At 45.3% G+C, this 27500-nt stretch overlaps 1 protein-coding gene across 2 annotated transcripts in view; it reads left to right on the top strand.

Moving 5' to 3' along the window:
- The window catches only part of LOC310815810 (teneurin-3), a gene marked incomplete at its 5' end in the record, with an annotated part of 114626 nt that overhangs the window by 23582 nt on the left and 63544 nt on the right, over positions 1–27500 (top strand). For both annotated transcript variants that reach the window (XM_083685742.1, XM_083685743.1), the window contains 2 exons: positions 17836–18049; positions 25948–26186. In XM_083685742.1, the coding sequence (XP_083541868.1) occupies positions 17836–18049; positions 25948–26186 (453 nt within the window). The remainder of the gene's footprint in view (positions 1–17835; positions 18050–25947; positions 26187–27500) is intronic.

Genomic DNA, 27500 nt, shown 5'->3' with positions numbered 1-27500 from the left:
GTGTGTGCGTGTGTGTGCATGTGTGCGTGTGCGTATGTGTTTGATGGTGGGCAGGTGAAGGGCAGTGCCCTGCTGTTGTGATGTTTGCAGGGACACTTATGGGCATCATTATTACCCAGCAGCCCCGCCAGCAGGTGGGGATCGTAGTCAGAGGTGGAGACGGCCATTTAGCTACTTTATGGCAGCTCTCCCATCACCCCCTGCTCTCTGCTCTCTCTCTCTCTCTCACACACACACACACACACACACACGGTGCACACAACCACGGTGCAAACACACACACACACACACACACACGCATACACAGTGTGCACAAACACACACACACACACACACACACACACACACACACACACACACACACACACACACACACACACACACACACACACACACACACACAGACACACCCACACACACACACACACACACACACACACACACACACACACACACACACACACACACACACACACACCCGGTCTCACGACTTTCATTAGTACGTCCTCATACACTACATCATCGACTCCAAAAGCAAAAAACATATTTCATTTACCCACTCATTTCACCTCTGATATGCCATTTATTTTCAATGTGTTTTCTCCCTTTCATGCTTTCAGTAATACATTCCAATCAAATTACATATATTTTTAAAGGCATATTTTCTATAAAAATTTTGATTCGACAGAAAATGTCAAAATATGCATTCTGCTTGAATTCTCATTGGATGTTTCACATAACAATATTTGTTTATCACCTAATTTCTTAATGAACCAGAATTTCCAATTTCAGTTTGGCACACATTATCTTGACAATTTTTTTTGGATGAATATACCAATCTTTGCTTGAAAAATAGCAACAGAAATATTAACGTTTTAATAACTAATTTGACACATAATTGGGACCCACATGAGTAACCACTGCAATATCCAGTTAAAGAGTATTTTAGCAATTTGGTGCAAAATGCAATCCCGCCTCAGTTCCTTGCATAGTAATTGGGTGAGAGCTTGCCTTTGTAACAATATTCCAAAGCTGCACCCCAAATGCCAAGCCTGTCAACATATCTGCATACAATAGGACACGTCAGCTTTGCTGGCACTTCCTCACATCCTTGTGTGTGTGTGTGTGTGTGTGTGTGTGTGTGTGTGTGTGTGTGCGTGCGTGCGCGTGCGTGCGTGTGTGTGTGTGTGTGTGTGTGCGTGTGTTCCTATGCCTGTGTGTGTGTGTGTTCCTGTGCCTGTGTGTGTGTGTGTGTGTGTGTGTGTGTGTTCCTGTGCGCGTGTGTGTGTGTGTGTGTGTGTGTGTGTGTCCGTGCGTATGTGTGTGTATGTGTACCTGTGCGTGTGTGCATGCATGCGTGTGTGTGTGTGTGTGTGTGTGTGTGTGTGTGTGTCCGTGCGTGTGTGCATGCATGTGTGTGTGTGTGTGTGTGTCCGTGCGTGTGTGTGTGTATGTGTACCTGTGCGTGTGTGCATGCATGCGTGTGTGTGTGTGTGTGTGTGTGTGTGTGTGTGTGTGTGTGTGTGTGTGTGTGTACCCCCTGCATTAATCAGGGACGGGGAAGAGAGGCTCGGAGAAGCCTTTGATCCTCCAGTGAAAGGGCACTTTAGCAGATATTTCTTCAGATTCCTCTGCTTTGGTCTGATTCCTCTGCTTTGGTCTGATTCCTCTGCTTTGGTCTGATTCCTCTGCTTTGGTCTGTCTGGCTGAACATGAAGGAGTTCCTAGAAGAGGGCAAACATTTCAACTCATTAATTACAGTTTTTCTGTGCACGTTGGCCAACTTTCGATTGTGAACAAATCACAGTAAAAATTTTACTCAGCAGAAACACTTTTGTACACTTCAGTTGCAGATAATAGGAATGCTTTCTATACATATCAATCAAATTAATCTCAAATATCTTAAAAAAAGAAGGGAGACAGTTGCAAAAACTAAAATTGCATTACTGATTGTCAGTTGAACTGTTGAGCAATGACAATTTACTGTAGATGTGTGGAGATTCACTATAATGGGAGAAATTGCTTCATGCTATCAGGAACTAATTCAGTTTTATGCCTCAACACTCAACTCTTCTGATTGTTGTGTCATGTCGTTGAGATGTGTAAAGTGTTTTGCTAAACATTAGAAATGTGTGTGAAAGCAATGAGAAATTACTGTTTTCCGAAAAGAAATGCTACTGTTGTGCTCATGTTAGTTATTATGTTCTGCATGTGAACTCCAGTTTCATACAAATGGTTTAGGTGATCAGGACAAAAACTGTACTTTACTTTCACCTCTCTCTCTCTCTCTCTCTCTCTCTCTCTCTCTCTCACTTTCACCTTTCTTTCCCTTTCTTTCTTTCTTTCTCTCTCTCTCTCCATCCCTCCATCTTTCATCATCCATCACAAGAAGCCCAGAGGTGCCTTTCCACATTACTGTACCTTCTCAGCTGGCTCTCTGACTCTCCAAGCCTTTTGAAATAGTTGGCTCACCCACGCTTTGATGTTGCCCTCCAATGGCTGCCAAGCAAACTTTCAACTCTCGACCCAGATGTAGCTTAAGCTTAACAGATCGAATTACCGTCCGCAACCACTCAACACTCTGAGCCAATCCTGTCTGTGTGTGTGTGTGTGTGTGTCTTTGTGTGTGTTTGTGTGCGTGGGTGCGTGCGTGCATGTGTGTCTGTGTGTGTGTGTGTGTGTGGGTGGGTGCGTGCGTGTCTGTGTCTGTGTCTTTGTGAGTTTGTGAAAAATCAAATCAAATGTATTTGTTTAGCACTTTTTACATAGACAAATGCGCAAAATGCTTCACAACAAAAACTATAAATATAATACAAACAGTATGATCTAACACCGAACCATAGACCCCCAAAAAGCAAGCCAAGCAAAAAAAAAACTATAGGGCACACTGGCAAGGAAAAACTCCCTGGGAGGAAGAAACCTTGAGAGGAACCAGACTCCAGGGGGGACCCATCCTCCTCTGGCTGATCAGGTGCTGAAGAGTAAACTAATGTGGATTGTGGTGTGGTGCAAGATTTCAGGGGCAGCTTCCTGGTGGGACTTGGGTGGGGGGCAAGGACCAGGATATAGGGTGGAGCAGACTCAACCTGGAAGAATTCAGGAAATGGAGTCTAGTTTTGAAGGGCTCAGAGCCCCTCGGACAGAAAAGGAGAAAGAGGACAACACAAGATTAGAGGCTGTTGCAAACTGAAAAACGAATACATTAAACCGTAGGAGAGAATCAGCATAAAGCCTGAGGCCCCTTCTAAGGGACATCTAAAATACATCTAAAGAACCAGGCCCGCTTCCACTGCGTCCACTCTGTCACAGGCTGGCCCGCCAGAGGGACATCAGGTGGGTAGAGTAGGCAGCAGCGAGAGCCCGAGATGCCCAGAGCCAGCACCGTGACCATCCCAGCCCACATGATACTGGGCCATACGGCTGCACTGGGAGGGCCTACGGCAGAGGCCCCAGCCAACTCAAGCCCCCACACCACAACAGCCCACCCACCACCGAGAAGGAACCGTGATCAACATGCAGCAGATACCGCCTTGTGTCTAAGTCTATTTCTTTGTGTGTGTGTGTGTGTGTGTGTGTGTGTGTGTGTGTGTGTGTGTGTGATTGCATACGTGTGCCTGTGTGTGTCTGTGTCTCTGTGTGTGTGTGTGTGTGTGTTTGTGTGTGTGTGTGTGTGTGTGTGTGTGTGTGTGTGTATGTGTATGTGTGTGTGTGTGTGTGTGTGTGTGTGTGTGTGTGTGTGTGTGTGTGGTTGCTCTGTGTGCTAAAACTCCCATGCACATCGCCAACTTGAACCACGAGTGGGGGGTGGGCAATTTTCCACAGGTTTTTAGGACTCCTGGTTATGTGGCCTGAAAGCTGAAGGGGAGAGTCACCGTGCTGCCGGGTCTGATGTTGTTCTATTTCTGGGCCCGGCTGCTAGTGGAGGATTACTGCAAGTGGCAGAGGATTCATTATTTAGAAGCCAGTAGTGGAGTAGGGGAGAGGACGGGCGGTTTCAGAAACCACTTGACTGTAACATGTGTGCCTCTCGCTATGCTAGACGGCGAGAGAGAGAGAGAGAGAGAGTGGGGGGGGAGAGAGAGAGAGAGAGAGAGAGTGAGAGAGAGAGAGAAAGTTTCTTCCCCTCAGAGAGAACTCGTAGGCAACTTGCAGGCAGCACAGAAAGAGGAGGCAAAATTTAAGCTTACTGAAACTGATGGAAGTGAATGGGTTTTATAGAGTCAGGAGGATACAGTATACTCTGTGCTCGTACCAGGGGAGGCTGGCAGAGGCTGGCAGACATCGTAGGCTCATTTTAATGCATAGAATGGAATGAGGAATGGTACCACTCCATGCATTACAATGAGCCTGTCCTCCGAGTTCTACCTCCGCCAGCCTCCCCTGGCTCAGACACATTTCAATAGGTGATTTCAGAGGGGTAAGAATGGGGGCTCTTGCTGTTATGCAATGTCATTTTGTTAATTGTATATGTTACGTGAGGTCTATCACAACAAGTTAATTATGCCTTCTCTCCATATCAACCAGCAAAGTTTGCTTGTTGCATAGCCTGTTTCCATGACTCCATATGTGTACATGTTTTACTGTGGGAGAGAGAGAGGGGGAGGGAGAGAGTGAGAGAGAGAGAGAGAGAGAGAGATAGAGAGAGGGAGGGGGAGAGTGAGAGGGGGGGAACAGAGAGCGAGAGGGGGGAGGGAGGGAGATGGGAGAGAGAGAGAGATGAGAGAGATTGAGAGTGTGTGAGAGAGAGATAGAGAGAGAGCAGAATAAAGAGTTGTTGCAAGTCGAAACTAGAACCTTCAACTTTGATAGCTGTCTGTGCGTGGGTGTCTGAAATAATGTGTGACTTCAAAACGAGGGAGTTTTGCAATGCAATGCAATGCAGCACAGCCTGACCTGGCTTTGGACGCACCAGTTGGCTAACTGGCCATAGCCAGGCACATGCACAAGTACCTGGTTCATTTTGTGTTCCGGCTGTAGTGGCTAGTCCCATTGGCTATGCTGTAGCATTCTAAATGGTACCAAACAAGGTTCCATGCTTTGATAAATATAATAGGCACCCGTATGCCCTAAGTGCTATATAGAACCATTTTACATGGCTCCTATGGAAGAACCACATGGCTTCTCTAAATGGTTCTAAATACAACCAATGTACAGTACCAGTCAGAAGTTTGGACACACCTTGGCAAAAGTGTGCGAAGCTGTCATCAAAGCAAAAGGTGGCTACTTTGAAGAATCTAAAATATAAAACATTCTGGTTTGTTTAACACTTTTTTTGTTGACTACATAATTCCATATGTGTTCCTTCGTAGTTTTGATGGCTTCAATATTAATCTACAATGTAGAAAATAATAAAAATAAAGAAAAACCATTGAATGAGAAAGTGTGTCCAAACTTTTGACTGGTACTGTATGGTGCCTTTCTGAATCGTGGTATATAACAGTTTCTATGTTTTTAAAGAACCTGAAATGGCTGGCTGTGGTGTCTACCCCATTAACTATACTGTGTCATCTCTGCTCTCGCATCTCTGCTTCAGCATCTGTGTTCTGGTTGTAGTGGCTATCCCATTGACTATGCCGTAACATGTCTGACTTGACTGTGGTGCTTATTCCATCAGTTCTCAGTCTGGACAGAGAGAGAGAAAGAGAGAGGGATGGAGAGAGAGAGAAGAGGGGGGTGGGGGGCGGGATAGAGACCCATCTTCAATGTGATTAATGCGCTGTCACGCGGCTGCTATAGAGAGGAGGATGTTTTGCGGCGATCTCCCTCTCTCCCGCCCTCTCACTCTCCTTCTCTTTCTCCCCTCTCTCTTTCTCTCTCTCTCCCTATCTCTTCCTCTCTTTCTCCCCTCTCTCTTTCTCTCTCTCTCCCTCTATCTTTCTCTCATTCTCCCTCTTTCCCTCAGTCTCTCTCTCTCTCTCTTTCTCTCTCTCTCTCTTTCTCTCTCTCTCCCAATCCATTCCCCCCCCCCCCACCCCACCCCCTCCCCCCCTTGCCAACTCTCCCCCCCCTCCCTGATAGTCCTCTAACCGCGTGACTCGACACTGAGGAGATTGATAGCCGTCATTAGGCCCGCTCTCAAAGAGAAACACCACTTTCCCAGCACGAGCTCACCCACCTCACCTCCCCCCCCCCCCCCCAACCCCCCCACCCCAGCCTCCCCCCCCCAGCCCCCTCCCAGTACAACTACAGCAGTGGGTGCCTGGGATAATGACGGTGGAGAGCATTGGTGCTAGCTGTGCTGCTATGCAGCTCCTGCTCTGTGTGAAACCCTAACCGTTGACATTACAGAATAATTGTTGTTACATTATCTCAAACAGATGGCTGTAGCTCCGCTTGTGTTTTTGACTTCCCGCTGTATGAATACGGAGGCAGGGATGGAGGGATGGAGGGATGAGGAGTGTCATCAGGATGAAAGAGAGGGTATCAGACACCCCACCTGATGCTCTGGAAGCACTATCACTCATTCTGTCTCCCCAGGACAAATAAAGGTGTGAGGGTCATTTACTCCTCCTCCTCCTCCTCCTCCTCCTCCTCCTCCTCCCTCTTCTCCTCCCCTGTCCTCCCAACCTCGCCCTCCTCCTCACGGCTGATTTGATTTGTTTATCCGTATGTGCTTAGCCCCTGGCCCTAATCTCCTGAGAGAGAGAGAGACACAGAGAGGAGATTTTTGCATTTAAATGAGTTGATCTGCCACACGTTTGCTAAACCTGTTTTTAAAGCATTACATTGATGAAAAGCGGACCGTAAGCCCCGTGGGTGTTCCGACCTTATCAGGCTGAACACCTGACAATGAGGGGCTATTGTCGCCAAGGGAAGCCGCGAAGAGGTGGCCCACCCCTGTGATTGACCTCCATCGCAGCACAATACTGCCCCACAGGTAGGTTGGTTCACCGCCATAAGTGGCAGACAACCAGACAGACGGCCAGACAGACACAGCGTACTGCATAAATTAGCCTGGCGCAAAGAGAACATATTTTCTGCTCAAAGAGAAAATGTGCAAAGTCATTCCTCAGATGTTCTTGCTAGGGGGGGTTGCTGCACAGGTACAGTTATGCAACGGTTCTGGAACGAATACAGATTGTGCTGTCGAGCAGAATGCTCTACGAGCTGCGCTGTGTTAATAACAATGTTATTTCGATAGTGATAACGGTGTTACTACACATGCATAGGGACAACTTCATATGAAGTGTTCCCCAATGGTGTTGTGTGAGGCATTCGGGCCTCTTCTGGTTGCTGTGAAGAAGCAGGAGACGTCTCCCTGCACTCTCCCTCCACTTCATCTCTATCATGGCTCCATATCTCTCCTGTTGATGTTTCAGGAGATGCAGTGTGAACTCCGCCGACCACACACAGCAGCGTCTCGCTATTCCCTCAGCCAGTTTGTGGTCGTGAGAGTGTTACTGTGTCCATTATTACTCCATCTCGATCCCATCTTCCAGGCCAGGAGTCTTCCCAGAGGAGAGAGAGAGAGAACAGGTTAGCAAGGCATGAGGAGAGTACTGGAGTGTTAGCTCAGCAACTCCCACAGGCCTAACACTGCAAAATCAAGAGAGCTGGATGCACAATATGGCCGTACACATGGCTTCGGCCGCTGTACGGTATTTACTGTGCAATTCCCGGCTATAGTATCAACACTGTGTTTTTGCTGATCAAGAGAGTTGGATCCACAATATGGCCGTACAAATGTCTCTCTCGGCTGTTCAGTATTCATCCCCGCCTGAAGACACTTACCCAGATGCTCCTCTTCAAAGCTGTCAACTCAGCGTTGCTCTCAGCCATATGCTACCTTATTCTACTTTCTTTTTCTCATATTTCTCCCTCTCTCTCTTTCTCTCTCTCTCTCTCTCTCTCTTCCGTTTTCTCACTCTGTTCTTTTTTTTTCTTCTTCGTTGGTGCTTTTCATGGGGAGATGGGACCTGATTTGAGTGTTAAATAACTCATCGGAGTGTGAACATGTTCCAGCCAGCAGCCACCTCCCACAGTTGCCATTTGGTAGGAACAGGAAGAGAGACGCGACGCAGCGCGGATCAGAACAGAATGGGACTGGAAATTGCCCATGTGTTGATTATGTGTTTCCCTGTCTAATTGGAGCAATTAAAGCAAACACGATTACCGCGGGCTGAGTGAAGGACGCATCACAAGTGTCTTTCGGAAAAGACGGTTCAGACTCATTGAATTGCTCAGGTTGTTTTTAGTGTGTCGTTGGAGAGATTAAGTGACGTTGTGTCAATGTCAGAGTAAGTGCTTGAGTATCGTCTTGATAGTCATTTATTAATTGAACAAGGCAACCTCTTATTTACAGTGAAGGCCTCACAAGTGGATCCTTGACACATTTCTGTAAGAAATGATTTGGAGCTGTATCTGACCACAATTAACATACGCAGTCTCTTTCTTTCTCCAGACCTATTTGTCACCATTATATTCTCCTTGTTTCTCCATAGTCATGACACTAAAAGCCCTTGTGAACGGTGAAGAGCTTAATACTTTATGCAGAACTAGGCTGGGGGTGAGATGACGCGCAAGGCTAGCATTAATTGCTAATAGATAGTGTATTACCACTGCTAATGCTATTGTGAAACAGTGCTGAATGATGTTGCGCAGACCGAGGCTACATTATCTCATTATTAGAGTGCAACCAGGTAAATGGAGAGAGTTGTTTAACTGCCTACAGGGCGTCTCATAGGACATATGATTAGGAAGGCCATGGACGTAACATGAGGTGTTTTTTCTGCCCACTGGTTCATCATTATTCTGGCAGCAAGGCTCTCCTACCACCCACACACAGATCTCACAGCACCTGCAAGCAAACTGCCCATATGACTGACTGCCACGTCTTTGTGTTCGCTGTTCATAGAGAAGCTACTGTGTGAACAAACAGGAGCATTTCTATATATCGTCGAAGCATAACAACATGTAGGCCTACGTAGCAGTGTAGTCTACAGTAGCAACCTCATTAGCATCTGCCACTGTAAATAAGATGAAGATGGACAAACTAATGTTTTCTGTTCACTTTCCAGCCCTGTATCGTTTCCACACGTCTTTGGACTAACCTGGGGGAGAGGTAGGGGAGGTTTCTGTACGGGTTGCATGTTGTCTTCCTGGACGCAGCACGTTGAGGTGAAAATCAATGGCTGCCAAGCAGAGTGAAATGTTAGGCAGCAGTCGCTACATGACAGACGAGGCTTCTTAGGGTGGTATTTTATTCTGTCAGGTGAATCAAGGCGGGAACACAGACAACTCTGCTGTCTAGCTGTTGTCAGTGTTAAAGACATTTTGAAGGACGGTGAACCTGACGGGTGTTATAATTGAGTTAACAGGTGAGGGGAGGCAACTCACCATCAAGGTGCTGCTGCACAGCAGATTAGTTCCTACCGTAAGATTTCACTGATGAATTGAGATATCAATGTACTGCTTTAAAAGTTATTCTTGGATCCTCCTTTCCCAAAAAGTGGGTGTACCTTATGACTGTTAGCATGATCATGGCATGGATTGTGTACCACAGGATCCATGTGCTGTACCTATCTCTCGAACAACACTTGGATTTGGTCACTATATACTTACACAGGAGGGGGTTTAATCCATTTTATACAACGGGTTGATCAAATCAAGCGTTCAAAGCTGTGATTTAATAACTATAATATCACGGTTAAATCACCTGTTATGACATTCCTACGCCGTAGTAGTAGATTTGTTCCCATGACAACGTTTCTCTTTTTGGGAGCTATATTTCTCAGGATTTCTATCACTTTTTTTTCTATATACAGTATCTATCACAAAATAAATACGTATCATTGCTTTCTTTTTACAATTTTCGTATTTGTTGTTTAACTGTTACACCTCCCCCTCCCTCTGATGGTATTGACGACAAATCGTGGCTTTGAGGGCATTATCGCATCAAATGGTGAACCGCAGTTGGCTCAGCAAATCTTCAGCAGCATGTTTATTTTCTAGCCCAAAGCGTCTGAGTTGTCCTAGACTCAGCCAGAATCCTCAGCGTAGAGCCTAGGGCTGTAGAGTGATGCTGATTGTACAGGCTGGAGCCTTGCAGAGTGAGGGGGAGTACACAGGTTGCTGCTTCTTCATCATAAGGATGAGGGGGTAGGAAGGACTATTGGAAAACATCAAAAGCTTGAAGGTTAAAGGGTTGGTTTGGGAGTCATTGTGTTTGTGTGTGTGTGTGTGTGTGTGTGTGTGTCTGTGTACGTGTGTGTATGTGTGTCTGTGAGTGTGAGTGTGTGCCTATGCGTGGGAAGATGGATAACACCATGGATAAGACTGACTTGCATGTGGAAGAATAGGGAATAGGGTAGGAATAGGGAATAGCCCCCGTGCTTGGAATTCATCTGTAGTGCTTCAGTCTGAATGAATCCAGTGGCAATTCAAACAGTGGGATATCAATTCATAGCCTTGACCTTCCAAACCTTCCCTTGGATAGCAGGTGTCCTCTCAGCCCTGCATGGCTATAATAGAGCTACAGCCAGCTACGGATAGTGGCGGACCACAGTGGGGAAGCACACACACACACACACACACACACACACACACACACACACACACACACACACACACACACACAGTAGGGAACTAGGACTGTGGGGAAGCACTGCAGAAATAGCTTTCTTCATCTGTATCCCTCTACTATCCCTGTCAGATTTCTAAATGTATTTTATTGAACTTTTCTTTTGCCAGGGTAGTTTTATAGAGATACAATCTCTTTTACAAGAGAGACCTGATGTGACATGTCTCAAGCTTGTCGCTGTTAATCACACGTCGTGTTTAAATACTTGTTCTTGTTCATGGACATAAGCTGCAAGCTGGAAGCTGTAGGTCTGGAGCGATTGGAGCTATTCATTCAAAGTTGAAGGACGTATCCTATTCCCTCTGCATAGGTGCCTGTTACTCTAACACTTTATTAGGAACACTTTACTAATACTGGGTAGGGCTCTCAAAACAGCCTCAATTCTTCATGGCATTGATTCCACAAGATGTTGGAAAGATTTTTCAGGTGCACTTTCAAGCTGTGAATCTCCCGTTCTACCACATCCCAAAGGTGTTCTATTGGATTCAGATCCGGTGACTGGGAAGGCCACTCAAGAACACTGAACTCTTTGTCATGTTCATGAAACCAGTTTGAGATGACTTTTGCTTTGTGACATGGTGCATTATCATGCTGGAAGTTAGAAGATAGGTAAATTGTGGCTATGAAGGGATGCACATGATCAGCAACAATACTCAAATAGGCTGTGGCATTCAAGCGATGATTGATTGGTATTAACGGGCCCAAAGTGTGCCAAGAAAACATTCCCCACACCATTACACCACCTCCACCATGAGAAGGTGTACAGGTGTTTCTAATGAGGTGCTCGGTGAGTGTGAATCATCTGAAGAGGAACACATCCAGTCATAAACATCACACTCGCAATTAATCATCAACTGAATGCCCCATATTTTGCTGGTGACGGGTCTCTCTTCCCCCGGTTTCCATGGTGAACAAAGTGATTTGCTCAGGAACTGTCACTGGCATATCACCCATAGCGACAGAAGGAGCTATTAAAGCCACAAGTGGCCAGTTTCGCCTGCTAGCGTTTTCCTCAAGTGATTCGGAAAGCGTTGGCCTTAAATGAGTGGGCGGCATGTCAACAGTTTGTCTGAGAATGTGTTTGAACGGTCACTGTGATGAAGAAGCGGACAACTGTCATTAGTGTGTATAGAGAGCGATGACGAGTGATTCATTGTTTATGTTTAATGGTGTTTACTGTTTAGATATACCTGGGGCAAGGCCTAAATGGACCCTTCGAGTGTTTGGAATAAAAATATTTTTTTTTAAAAAGTGCTTATATATGACATCCTGGTGCTGCACAATGGTATTGTACAATGATTCTCGTCCGGAATGGCCATGTAGGTAAGTATGTGTATTTTGGGAGGTAGATTCTATTTTCTTATCTCCCCATGTGCCGTGACATATGACATTTCATTCAGAAGCAGAGCACTGAAGTGCGACATGGCTACAGTCTGTAAAGTTAGTGCTCAGAGTCAAATATAACCCTCTGAGCCACCTTCACCGGCTTTTTTGTGAGTCAGTGAAACAACCTTTCGACACATTTTATTGAGAACTGCTCCTAGCTATATCTGGCATTACTTTCCCAAGTAGCTCTGTGAATCACTAACGTCCCACTGGGTGCATCCGTTCTTTGAGTATATATATATGTTTTTTCTCAAGAAAAGCCAGGAAGCAAAAGTGTGGGTTTCTAAGATGATTTCCTTAGGCGCTCAGAAAAAGCTCTCAGCCAGAATGTTCCCTATACCTCAATCAATCAATCAATCAATCAATCAATCAATCAATCACCATGACAACAAGAAGACAATACTGAGCATGGGTGTGAGCTAAAGACATCAGGAGAACGATTGTGATGGAGATCGGGCCTCTACACTACGTGTGGTGGGATACAAAGATACCCTGAACAATTTTTTATTATTTGTTTCCCTTTTGATTACCGTGATCGTCAAGCTTGACAGACGATGAGTTTTCAAAAGCTGTGTGGATTGCAGCTTTGCCAGCAGGCTAATTGTCAAAGCAGTCGTTGTGAATGTGTGTAATTGTTATGTAATTGGAGTCACTGACAACCGCTAAGTGGTCTGATGATCTGTCATATCTAATGTTTCCTCAGAGAGCAGAGACAGCAACGAGAGAGGGAGGGAGGGCGGGAGGGCGGGAGGGCGGGAGGGAGAGAGAGAGGGAGAGACGGAGAGAGAGAGAGAGACAGAGAGAGAGAGAGAGACAGAGAGAGAGACAGAGAGAAAGAGAGAGAGAGAGAAAGAGAGAGAGAGAGAGAAAAAGAGAGAGAGATGCCTACTGTTTACTTTGATGTTTTGTTGTAGCAGCTCTTTCAACTATGTCCAGCTTTGCAAGTTCAGTGAGTTCAACTCGTCTCATTTACATCTCGTGGTACGAAATGTATGTTTAATTCATGATGTGTCTTTCTTTATGAATTCTATATGGTCTTCATACATTATGCATCTGCCATAGTGGTTTGTTGTATAACAACATACACATCCAGTCCGGAGCTATAAAACCAGCTTCAGTCACACGTTCGTCCTGCCCAGGTGCACCCGAGAGAATTAGACAGTCTCTTTTTCCAACCCATGAGGCTTTTTAATTAGTGTAAATGATTCATTACTGGACGACGCTTCCCTTTGGGATTAATTAAGTACTACTCTACTCATAATTGTGGAATGGTTATGTAATGCTTGAAACGTTACAATGTAGCTATGTTACCTGTGTGTGTTGTGGAATGTTCTTCCAGAAACCTATCTCTCTAAAGTGCTAGAGAGCTTGGGACGGTGCAGGGACGTGTGTTTGACAGGGCTAGGATACCAGGAAGGAGAGATTTCAAAAGCATCTTTTCCAAACCCCACCAGGACTCTGTAGTTCAAAGCTCCTGCAACTTTTCCCTGTGCAGAACAAATCTTATAAAACTCACCTTGGGCAAGCTTGTTCTGATGGTCCCGGCACCCTCCAGGGCTCAACCTCACACACACACACACACACACACACACACACACACACACACACACACACACACACACGTACGCACACGCATGCACACACACACGTACGCACACGCATGCACGCACACACACACACACACACACGTATGCACACGCATGCACGCACACACGCACGCACACACGCGCACTTACACACACACACACACACACACACACACACACACACACACACACACACACACACACACACACACACCTAACCACCCCAATGACTAAGCTACCACCATCTCCGCTACAGAAAACTGCTACAACTGAAATTATAAGGAACCATTATACAGTAGCTATCTATTTCTCATAATTATTCCATAAAATCCTGCAAATGTTGTCTTCCAAGGTAAATAGGCAAAATTACCTTTTACATTTTAGGGACCCTTTTTTGCTTGGTAATGCAAAGATAATGAGACCAAAGATAATGTTTCAAGCTTCATTAGACAATACGTTCTATTCTAGTCTATTCTATCCTATTGTATTCTTAATTCCTTTTCCTTCAAGGGACATAATACTGCCTCTACAAGTGCTCTAGATTTATTTGAATTAAATGCTGATGTTACATGTAGGCCTATTCTACAATTCCCCTATCGATGATAAGCAACACAGTCCTAGTAAAACACAGTAGAAGCCATTTCTCTGCTGTTAGCATTCCCATAGCCTGTTAATGGATAGCTAAGTGGCGCAGGACTTTTGCAGTACATAGACAATGTCTATAAAAGATTCTTCATCGTGCTTGCCAAGCTCAGACAGTGTGTGTAAAACGTTATTTAATTGTCTCCTGATTCTTTGTCCGAGATTGTACTCAGTTTCTTGGCGGACTAATCAAAAAAAGAATCTTTTTTTTTCGAAGAGTGAATGTCTGAGGAAGCCATTAAAACTGGTGAATATCAAGGAATCGCGCGACGAAGAAGAAGAACAAGATGAATGTTCCAGAGAAGGCTTTTGTGTGCAGTCAAGGGATTAGGTCTTAAAATGGATCACACTTCAAAACAACAATACAGCAGTATCGTACAGAAGATAATGGTAAACAAAAGCTTTTGATGCGATACTTTCTGGATAAGATAAAAGAAGTCAAAACTTGGTCTTCAAATCCTTTCACAGACCCTCAACATCAAACGCTTTGGTTGGTTCAATACAAGATCTGTAACAGTGTCATTTAAAGGATTATCTCAATCATCAGTTATTTAGTCCTCTTGGCCGAGAACGGAGTTGTGTTGACATGCAGTGACACACCCTTCTCTCCCGATGAACAAACATTGTCCTCAGACAACCAGCCAAAGGGAGATCCCCGCTCCGCTCCGAGAGCCCTGTTTTCACTAAGACACAGACACTGCATAAAGCAGCATTTGATAGATATGGCAAGCACCATTAAGATCTGAATGAGGTCGTCGTTCCTGCGCTAGCATGCAGTATTAATCAACACGGGCCCCTTTAAAGGCATCTGGCTGACAGAGGCGATGACAAGTTGACATTGAGGAAATATGGAAGGGGGGCATCGGGCTTGATCTGATTTCAAAGCGATGCTCGATAAAACACACATCTGTTTCATCTGATTTCCGCATCCCCGCACTCTGGCGTTCTTTAAAAGGCCGGGGTAATTCCCTGAGTGTGTTGGTGTATTAGGAGACAATGCCAAGCTTGTCTATAAAGCTCACTGTATCACACACACTTGAACACATGGGTCTGTAGGCACATACTTTGTCATATACACACACAATCGCACACACGCAAGTCTGGCTGGCTGGCTGGCTGTTTGTCTGGCTGGCTGTTTGTCTGTCTGTCTGTCTTGCTCTCCCTCTCTCACTCTGTTTATCTTTCTCACACACAGGCACATGCACACGCACACACACACACACACACACACACACACACACACACACACACACACACACACACACACTCACGGCTCACCAATTGATGACCAAGCTCAAAGGCGACCTTTGGTTTTTAGTGCATCAAAGAGACAGATTGTGGAATGCAGCTTTAATATCAAGCCAAAATAGTACTTTTGCCTCATTTGTAAGCTATTCTTAGACAATCGTCAGGGGTTTCCAGAGGAGTTTAAACTTGCATAGGCTTCATCCATAGCTCCCAGTCTGCAATATTCATATACTGTAGGCTTAAGAACTCAGAGAACAGATTTATTTTAGAATCTGCTACCTTTGAAGTATTTGGGATTTTGTGTTTTTCAAAAGGTTGGCATTAACCAGGTTTAATGCCTGTCACCTCAGATGCTCCTGCATGTGGTAGTTGTTGGGGATATGTTTCATGTTATTCAAGGGTAAGTTTGAGGGGAATTAGAGTCTGAGCTCCAGTGTGTGTGTGTCTGTTGAGACTCATATCTCATTCCCATGATGAAAGTGATGAAACATGATGAATGTTTCCCTAACTGGTGTGGGAGCTGTTTACTCTTGGCAAATGTTTAGTGCAATAAATGTTGTCTTGTTGCACTGCTATAACTCATAAACATACACAATAAACACTGCAAAACGACGACTCATCGTCATTTAATTGGTAACTTACGATTGTTATTGGAAAACTTTTGGTAATGCTGAAAGCTCTAATGCCTTGAATTGGTTTGTATCTACAGGCCACGTTTCAATGCATTATTTTTTTTACAAGTGTTTGAAACCATTCCTCATTCCATTCCATGTATTACAATGAGCCGGTCCTCCGATTTTTACCTCCGTCAGCCTCCCCTGTATTCTACAATTGTCAGGCAATGACTCATGTTGAATAGGAGCATCTATCTCCTGCCCTTCCCATTGGGCCAAGTGGTCTCATGAGTTCTCCCTCAGAGCACGTCTCAAACAACATCCTTTCTGATTGACATGCGTTCATTTGCCCCTCCTTCTGGTAGTGATGCAGGGCATGTCTGTCTGCACCAGAGCTTCACTTCCTGTCGACAGGGGCACGCAGCGAGAGACAAACGCAAAACGACAAGGACGCGATTTGCATAGCCACCAAACTAGAAACGGCGGCCGCCGCCACTGCCACAACAATGCGCGTCGTCCTTCAAACAAAGTTGTTGTTTCTGGTGTTCCCTCCTGTCACATTGTGGAGCCGTTCCCATTCCCGGACGTAACTTGGCACGCTGGCCTGCAGGGTCATGTTATGGGGGCGGATTCAGTAAAAAAGACCAGGCTCTGCCAGCATCAGACATTAGCATACGACAGAGACACTATCTCTATGCTGAATCCGATGATATAAAAGTCCATGCTGTCAATGCAAATACAATTTCAAGTTAAAGCAAACAATCCCTGATTTCCTCTGTCTCCTCCGAGGAGGCATAAGCCAGGCAGAGAAAACAGGCCGGCTCCATTTAGCTGTTTACCGGAGCAAATTAGAAATGTCAGCATTGTTGGGGGTTCTTATTTTTCACCTTTTTAAACAGCAACGATGGATAGATTATCCAGACGGCGACGTGCCGTCGCAGGGGCCAATTACCACAGCTTTTGTGTGAAATTGGAAAAGCTGTTCTCTCAGTGCTTTAATGAATGTTCTGCTCATTAGCTATCTGAGTCTTCTCTGGCTGTAATCAAACGTGAAACATCCCGTTAAGCACTCATAAGGGGAACAGCTGACTGACTCTCAATGACCTTCTGGTTAACAGGAGCTCCACTGGTACTGAGAACCCCCGCCGGTGTGTGTTTCGTAGATTTATTATTTGTGGACCGCCATTAAAAGCTGTTTGTTTCTTGTTGTTGTTTTTTTTGCAGTGCTTGCATTTCATTTGGTATTTCGCTTGCTGTTTTGTTTAATTGCGTTGGTCAATAGTCTCATGGCTGTGGAGGTATCAATAACAACAATTCAATGCTGTGACGGACAGATGTACTTTGCTGAATCTCAAAGGGCTTTACTTACATTTTACACTTGTTTATCAATAATCTATTCAATAATTCTCTCACTTCTTGCATTCACATCTCATCCCCATGATGAGAGAGAGGGCAAACTAAAACATTTCCATAACTGGTGTGGGAGTGGATTTACTCTTGAAAAACATTGTCTGGAATAACTGTTGTCTTGTTACACGGCAATAACTCATAAACATACACAATAAACATTGTAAAATGATTTACTGTCATTTCATTGGTAACACAATTTTTCATTGGAAAATGCTTGGCAATGCTTGACGCCTCTAATGTTTTAGTTCTCTTGCTTCTCCCTCACCCTCTGCTCTCTCTCCCCCTCTCTTGCTTCTCCCTCACCCTCTGCTCTCTCTCCCCCTCTCTTGCTTCTCCCTCACCCTCTGCTCTCTCTCCCCCTCTCTTGCAGGAGATCAGTTGTCAAGCCACCAAGGCCCGCCCCCTCTGCCGCCAGCCCCGCCCCCTCACAAACAGCACCCGTCCATCACGTCGTTGAGCCGCGGCTCGCTGGCCAACCAGAGGAGCCCAAGCCCGCCCCCCACGGCGGAGCTGCAGGGAACGGCGGAATGTGTCCAGCTGCAGGACAGCTGGGTCCTGGGCAGCAATGTGGCCCTGGAGAGCAGGTAGGACTACATCTCCCATGATACACCTGGGGGGAGGGGGGTCCTGGGCAGCAATGTGGCCCTGGAGAGCAGGTAGGACTACATCTCCCACGATACACCTGGGGAGGAGGGACATTGGGGTGTGTTCCGATAATCACACAATCATATCACTTAGAATGAAGTCATGTTTAGGCCCATGCACTCTAAATGGTATGCTAGTGTTGATAGTCGCATTATGTCTCTATTTACCCACAATTCCTATAATATCTCGTATTTATCTCACAAATCCAATCTGACTTCTGAAGATAATCCCTTCAACTAAAGCCCTGTAGATAATCAACAATAAGGGGAGATGAGATGGTTAGTGGGTCTTAGGCCATTTCTGGACTTTGCTGCTGCATCAGTTCACTTCATGTTCTCCACCAAACGTGAGGTGAAAGGAATCATAACCCGAAGGTGGATCAAACACTCTGACGCCGTCCAGCGCAGCCAGGCATGTTGCTCCCGCCGGAGCACAGCCACCCAGGGGCTTGCCAGTTTGAATTCAAATGGACACAACTCACAATATAGGGCCATCTGTGTAAATAGATTACGGTTCGGGTTTAGGATGGTCTGTGCAGGGTACCATTTAGTTGTGAGAGTCTCCGTAGAGCCCCTGTCTAGATGAAAGGACATTTTTATTTATTTCTAAATCATAAATGGGTACAATGTGTTCAGACTGCTCAAGGAGGGCGGAGAGTGCTGCCTCCATACGACAGAGGAGGCGGGTGTCCATTCAGGCTTGAAGCTTCCCCTGGCTCTGAGTACCCCTCGTCCCCTTCTAAGCCAGGATAAATAAATGCCTCCCTTGCAGTTTTGTTATCAGAATGCAGTGGGACGGAGAATCACTCTTAACAAGACTAAATCAATGGGGTTGTGTAGCAACTGTTTCCTTTTGTCGTGCTGAGGAAGACAGTAATTGAATAGTAACGTCGGTTTGACCTTGGAGCGCCTGAGCAGTGTTGACAGGACTATGCTGTACTCCGGGGGAGGCTGGTGGAGGTAGACATCGGAGGACGGGCTCATGGTAATGCATGGGATGGAATGAGGAATGGTATGAAACACATGTGGTATGGTATCAAACACCCTTCCTCATTCCATTCCATCCCATTCCATGCATTACAACGAGCCCGTCCTCCAATTTCTACCTCCCCCGGCCTCCCCTGCTCTACACCGTACTCTAGCCTCAAGTGCCTCGCAGTAGGAGGGGACCGGACATCATGGTAACCTCATGGTTTCTCTTGTGTGGTGTCCCTGGCTCCCCATGTAACCACACACAGCATGTTTCAACTTAATGAGTCGGTTGGGAAATGTAAACAGAAGGTCTATGAAAATATGTGTTCTGTATTCATCACGGTGGCTTTCCTTTAGCTCGGCCGCCATGGAGGGGCCTGCATCGATGTGGTCAGGATGCAGTATGTATGTCTCTGCTGGTTTAGCGTATCCTCTGTCCTGTTTTGTTATATTGATAACATTGATTGAACTGTTTCCACATCTCGCTGTGCGCTTTAAGAAAAACTCACATCCCACAAACCATTCTCTGTAGCTTTCGCTGTTTGGCTGTTTGGACTAATCGCTACTTTATCGATGGCATTGTTAACTAATGTTATGATTGATTGTAACACATTAATCACATCATAGACCCCTATTAAGGAGTCAGCTTTCTAAGGCATTTGCATTATAATTTGGCAATTCTCCATGTTGCATTTGCTTTCATAATACAATCCCCCCCCTACGTGTTAAGAAAAAAAAACCTGAATTGCATTACTAATGTGTTTATTCAAGAATAAATAAATGTGGCTAATATTTATTCGCTTCATCCATTACATAGTGTGTTAAGCTACTGCTACTTAAACCCCTGGAAGCAGTGTTAAGTCATTCATTTGGCTCCGTTTTTTCCACCTCTATTGGGGAAGGCAGCTAACCTAAACTGCCATGGCTTTAGGTTTCAGTTACAATGACCAAACAAGATGGCACTGCGATTAAGGCAACAATTACCTATGTCTGGGCATTGCCTCCATTTGTCCAGGCAGTGAATTTAAAAGTTGATTTTCATGTGTACTCGGATAGAAGAGTGTATAGCAGGTGTGTATGCATGCTCGCGTATCTCACTGACTGTCACTGGTTCCAAGTTTTAGTTACTTTCACGAAACAGAGATTGCACCGTGGTGAAGGTAACCACGGACATGTCCGGTAACCACCTTCCATGCCCTGTCCAATAAGTTGTCACATCTTACACGCTTTGTTTTTGATTAATGATGCTGAGTGCACAAAGCACACATAGGCTCATACGTTCTCAATCATAATGTCAGCTCTCTCCTGTGGCCCTGCGTTTCCAGGCATTTCTCAGGCCTGCTTTGGCCCAAATGCGTTGATTGAATTTTGGGGGCTCAACAACTGCAGTTTATACCAGGTAGACCAGAGGAGGCTGGTGGGGGTAGAAATCGGAGGACGGGTTCATTGAAATGCATGGAATGGACTGAGGAATGGTATCAACCACACGTGTTTGATACCACTCTGTTTGATACCATTCCTCAGTTCCATTCCATGTGTTACAATGAACCCGTCCTCCGATTTCTACCTCCACTAGCCTCCCAAGGTAGAGATATACTCAGGCAGACTCTTTAACAGATACAAGTTTGACTCATTGTACAACTTTTTCCAAACAATTTCACAAAATAATTGACTACAGACCGATAGATTCGCAAAAATCTTAAAGGTGACATTTGAATTAAATATAATGACTGCTTTTTGAAGTGAGAAATGCAGGAGGTATTTCTTCAGAAATTATTCCACTCTAGGTTTTGTTCGATTTAATACTGAGAACACTCCAGCTCACCACGTTAAAGTAATAAATTAGTCGCCTGTTAGAAGCCTGTCATTAGCTATACTTAGTAGCTATTACTTGTTCTCTGTCATTCCGTTGGTACCAAAGACACATTCTTACGAAGTGTCTGAAGTGCTTTTAATCAACCCCTGAGTTTCCACTCCTTAACGCTCTATAGAAATACTCAGATTTTCAATTAGCGTTATATAAATGTGCTATTGAATTCTATTATTGCTTGAATTACCTGGCGAGAGTGAACACAGACTCAGAGTCATAACACTTGGCAGCCCAGGTAATTATTATCAGGCTGCACTGTGCTAAAGCTTTACAGTTTGTATTAAAACTTAACCAAATGTGAAAATATAATAATAATTTAATATCTATAGTGTAAAACACATTCAAGATATTCACTTTTTAACACCATGTACCTAGGGTACATGAAATACACTCAATATACCCACTTTATAAGATGCAGTTTAACATCAACTGTCATATTTATGTCCAATGAAATCCAGTTAAACAGCGCTGTCACACAAAGAACATTCTGGAACATTCTAGAATATTCAGGGAGGCATTATGACAGAGGGTCTGAAGTCAGCTTAAGAGCGACTGTTCTAACACGCTACACTTACAATCGCACTGTCAGTCCTCCTATGATTCATGTGTCAGGGGAGGCTTCTCGTAAAATGAAATTATGTCTAGAGTCTAAAATCATAAATGATACTGTGTCACATTGGGGTGCCACGCTCCTTAAAGAATAATTGTTTGAGTGGTTCAGTGAAACTGGATATGAAGTGAATAGGGTTTTTTTTCCTAATAGATTTTGTAGATCATGTACCTATGGAGATTTCCTTGCAAGAACGGCATGAGGAAATTCTGTTCAAGTCTGTTATACATGGAATCTCATTCAATGATAATTCAACCCTGCCACCAGTCTTGAGCTTAACTGAAAGCCTTTGATTCAAATCTGTGCGCACAAAAGCCAAACTTTTTCCTGCGCCTTGAACCTAATCAAACTAATTCATTCATAATGGCTCGGTGTGCAATAACCCCAGCACACCAGGGAGGCATCTTAACATGGTGGCAGAGCTGATCTCTGGGGGGGGGGGGGGGGGGGGGCACTGCCACATTAATGGGGGGCGAGCCCCTGAAATACCGGCACACAGTGTTGCTGCTGCTTCTGCACTAGGCTACAAGGCTGCCACCTGCTACTGAGACCCCCGCTGGCAGGGCAGGTGGTTCAGGAGAGAGGGGAGGGAGGAGAGAGGGGAGGGAGGAGAGAGAAAGAGGGAAGGGGGAGAGAGAGGGGGCGAGTGGAGAGAAAGAGGGGGGAAGAAGAGAGATAGAGGAGGGTGATAGTCAGGGGGAATGACAGGGTGAGGGACAGACAGTGAGAGAGAGAGAGAAAGAAAGAGAGAGACAGAGAGACAGGCAGACAGACAGACAGACAGAGACGGACAGATAGACAGACAGATGGACAGACAGAGAGACAGACAGACAGACAGAGAGACAGACAGACGGACGGACAGATAGAGAGACAGACGGACAGAGAGAGAGACAGACAGACAGACAGAGAGACAGACAGACGGACGGACAGATAGAGAGACAGACGGACAGAGAGAGAGACAGACAGACAGATGGACGGACGGACAGACAGACAGACAGACAGACAGACAGACGGACAGAGAGACAGACTGACGGACAGACAGAGAGACAGACGGACGGACGGATGAACGGACAGATAGAGAGACAGACAGACAGACAGACAGACAGACAGACAGACAGAGAGATAGACAGACAGACAGACGAACAGACAGACAGACAGATGGTCAGAGAGACAGACGGACAGACAGAGAGACTGACAGACAGACAGAGAGACAGACAGACGGACAGACAGAGAGACAGATGGACTGATGACAGAGAGACAGACAGACAGACAGAGAGACGGGCAGACAGACAGACAGACAGACGGACAGAGAGAGAGACAGACAGACAGACAGACAGACAGACAGAGAGACCGTGATGCCCCGTCCTCAGTCATGGATTACAGATCCTTATTATTCCTTGGCTCACCTTGAAATGCTAATGCTGCTAATGCTAACAAAACGCAGCAGCTAATAGGCAGATTACACGGTCAGGAGACCTTAATTCTCATTGTTTCTCGTGAACTCCTTCACCTTACAGTAGCAGCTTAGCCGCCAGAAAATCCACCCTCCCCATGTTCATGTCTTGTGTCCCCCATCTGGGTGTTTTCAAATGTCAGCCTGATGAAGGAGTGTGCAGGGAGCAGAGGAGGCCAGCTTAGATGGCTGTTGGCTCTCTTGTGTGAGAGCCATTTCAATGGGAAGAGAGAGCGACGCGTACACACACTGCTGGTGCACATACACACACACACTCACTCACACATACACACGGCACACACACTCACGCACGCCTGCTGGCGCACATACACACACAGACATACACACATACACACACACACACACACACACACACACACACACACACACACACACACAAAACACTCACACACACCCTTGTGCACGCACACACACACACACGCATCAATAGCGCTGTCTGGATTAGCATAGTAATGTGCTTCATTGCGTCACAGTGGCTGTAATCAATTACAGACGGTCATCGTGAGTGTGTAGCCTCAGACGTCCCTGTGTGTATAGCATCAGACGTTTACACCGCCTCTCTGTTTGTTAATCATGTCCAAAAGCATTTCATCATCTGACCCATTCAGTCTCCTAATCGCCTCTCTGCGCACCAGACACAGGCTTTCTAACAGAATCCTGCTGTATTGTGAAAAAACGCTTGAGGGTATTGCGTCAACACTGGCTGCTTAAGAGATGTCCTAGATGTAACAAGCTACTAAATGGTAAACAGCTGTTTGGTTTTTTTCGTGAAAGTAAAATAAATAAATCAAACGTTAAAATTAGATAATGCGGAGGTGAGCTAATGTACGATAGCGTGTCTGCTTACGTCAGGGGAGGCTGGTGGAGGTAGGAACCACGTAGAAACGACGGGTTTGAAACACGCGTGTTTGATTCCGTTCCTTATTCCGTTCCGTGCATTACAATGAGCCCATCCTCCGATTTCTACCTCCACCAGCCTCTCCTAATACAGCTCATGTCAGCCCCTGAGTCCATGTCTGTCAGCCATGCTGGACATTGTCATTGTCATTCAGGAGTGACGTGTTGCAACCTTTACCAGAGACTCTCAATCTGCTCTACCCTCTATGTGTTAATCCGGCCTCGGCCGCTTCAGAGGCGATCTATAGATGACATTTGGCCTATCAATCGGTTATTGATCGGGCGCTAACAACATGGCCCCTAAGGTTGTGGAAAGTAGAGGCATGCCGTGTGTTGGCTGGGAAAGCGCCACAGATTGCCAATTTTCTGCTGGTCTCTTTGTAAAAGAGTTTGTATCTCAATGAGACTAACCGGGATAATAAAAAGGTTAAATGATCTAATAATCATAGCAATATTTATGTGACAAGAATGGGCTCTAAACATGATATTATAAAAAGAAACACTTAAGATGTATGGCCAGTCTGTCAATTGCCCGCAGGCCTTCTAACCCTGCTAGCATTTAGCTATAAATCCGAGAGTGATCACTGGAGAGGCAACAATTAATTTACTTAAGAGGTTTTCACATGGGTTTAAAAGTTAATAGGACTATCCTGAGTAGTGCATTAGATTAAAGCCTCTTAATTAGCCAGGTGTAATGGTCTATTAGTCAGCTATGCTTGTAAAAGGGCAAGTGGGAGATGATTGTTTTTATGAGGTACTTTCAGCTCACCTTTTACAATGTCAGTGGAACACAGGGATTTACAGTACACCTGGTTTCACATTGTGGAATATTATCATCTAGCCTTCTGCTCTTTATTTCCTGATTATACAAGCTATCGTGGACTTGAGAATACACGCTGTTCCCATTGAGGAATGATTACAGTATAAGTACTGTTTATTGGGTGATTGGCATTAGCAATTACAGTAGGCTGTTTGAGAGAAGCTTTGAATCCTAAGCAACCTGCCCAGTGGTCAGTACAGTACATGGTGTTTGAAGTACAGTAGACCAACAGACAGCACTATAGCAGGTATCAAAGCTGTGTGCTGGAAAACCTTGTTAGTGCATCTAGGTGAAGATATGGGTGGTGGTGGTGGTTATTTAGAATTTCCTGTCTTTTGCGGCTTTTGACAAGCCATAACTTCTGACTGAGTTGTTGGTCATTAATATACTCTACATCTCTACACTGGCCCTTCTAGGCACTGATGCTCACAATTTGTGCAGGCTAAGGCCACACTAGTCCATCAGAAAACAGATAAAAACATATACAGTACCAGTCAAAAGTTTGGACACACCTTGCCAAGAGTGTGCAAAGCTGTCATCAAAGCAAACGGTGGCTACTTTGAAGAATCTGAAATATAAAACATATTCTGGTTTGTTTAACACTTTTTTGTTTACTACATAACTACTACATGTTCCTTCATAGTTTTGATGTCTTCAATATTAATCTACAATGTAGAAAATAATCAAATAAAGAAAAACCATTGAATGAGAAGGTGTGTCCAAACTTTTGACTGGTACTGTACCTATGAAATCACGATACGATTTGATCTGTGGAATTCGGGTGCAACGTTTGAAATAACCTAGCAACTCAATACGCAACCTTGTTTCTAATTGGCTAAACGGACGAACGGACTGTGAAAAGTTGAACTCCTTTGTACTTATTTTGTCTGTAAAAAAATGGACAAAACGTATGAAATGGACATGGACAGACCCTTGTCATCTTCGTTGTCCGTCAATGGCTGACTCCCATAGAGAAAGCATTGGCTCAATCCGTAATTAATGCATACAACAGTGACTAGTGTGTCTGGGGCTAAAAGCATCATGGTATAATGCATCTCTTGATTCAACGTGTCAACGTGTTAATGGTCTGTTGCATCGCATACAGCAGATGATAAAACAATGAGTAGGGTGTTTTTTTCATGTCTTAATCAACATCTCATACGAGGTTCATGCGCTGTGTATTTTCTCTCCCCAGACACTTCCTTTTTAAGACCGGCACAGGAACCACTCCTTTCTTCGGCACGGCAACGCCAGGTTACACCATGGCAACGGGGGCGGTGTACTCCACCCCGGCCCGGCCCCTACCCAGAAACACCCTCTCCAGAGGGGCGTTCAAGTTCAAGAAGTCGCCCAAACACTGCTCCTGGAGGTGCACCGCCCTCGGCGCAGTGGGCGTGGCCACGCTGCTGTCAATCATCCTCTGCTACTGCATAGGTAACTCTACTGGACCCGCCTTGTCCATGACACTGTTTGGTTAAGCTGCACATTGAGTTTTATACACACTATACATGTGTAATAAAACTGTAATAACACTGTAATTGGGACTCTGGGTCGGTCTCCGTCTGTTCGAATGTTTGTATGATCTTATGTTCGTATGTTACAAGCGATATCTCAGACACCGCTGTGACAATTTACACGAAACTTGGGTGAATGATGCGTCTTGCCATAGAGATCCGGCATTTACAGAATTACACTGATTGGCCCAAGGGGGGGTGCTACAGTTAACAACTGAAGTTCAGAAATGACACTGATTGGCCCAAGGGGGGGCGGTATAGTTAACAACTGAAGTTCAGAAATGACGCTGATTGGCCCAAGGGAGACCGCATGTTTACTGTAGACATGTTACTCTTGCTACAGTACAGCGTTACCACGGGAGAGGATACTGGCGGAGGTAACGTCAAGCTTTCCAAAGACATTTTGAGAAGTAATAGAAGTTAAATAAGCAACCTTTCAACATGTTTCATCAAAGGGGCAATGAAACTCCCCCAACATGACACTTTCAGGCAAACGACTTTCAGGCAAACGACTTTCAGGCAAATGACTTTCAGGCAAACTGTTCCCAAAGTGTGTTGTTTTACTTCACCAGTGATTGACAAGTTGATGAGACTGAGTGACATGACTGATGTGTTTTTATACTGACCTCAAAGGCTATTTTTTACCCCGCTGCTCAGATATCCTAGATGTTGTGATGTTATTCAAATCAGCATCTATATCAGTGAGATGCCAGAACTCTTCACTCGATCAGATTCAGGCTGCGAGGCCGTCGTGTCTGAGATGGTGTCAGATCACGGCAGTTCTTCTGACAGGGGCTGTGAATCATCATCCTGACGTTCTGCTAGGATGGCCCCCAGAACCACACGACCCGCCTCCTACCCATAGGAGCCCCGACAAAACCCATGCTGTGCAGTTCAAATGCCCCCAGAACAACCCATCCACACGACCATGTCAGAGAGAGAAATAACAGAAAACCAGAACCCTTAAGACAGAGAGCTGTGCCAGTCCTGAGCACTTGAAGATGAGAGAAGCCTCAGAACAATAAAGCCTCTTTCTAGTTCTACTGCAACCAAATCTCAGACAGGAAGTGCTTTCATCTCGGGGGCAGGAAGTTGGGGTACGGTACAGTACACTGGGTTTAGCTCATCCCCCCCCTCAGGAGGTGCTCCACAGAGGGGGTTCGGCCATCTTTTTACAGCCTCTTGCTTCGCTAACCTTTAGCTGCAGGACCATGGTACCTTTTATAGCTTGCAT

This window comes from Argentina silus (assembly GCF_951799395.1).
Source record: "Argentina silus genome assembly, chromosome: 15".
NCBI classification, from domain to species: domain Eukaryota; kingdom Metazoa; phylum Chordata; class Actinopteri; order Argentiniformes; family Argentinidae; genus Argentina; species Argentina silus.
This window is presented reverse-complemented; position numbering and strand designations above follow the sequence as displayed.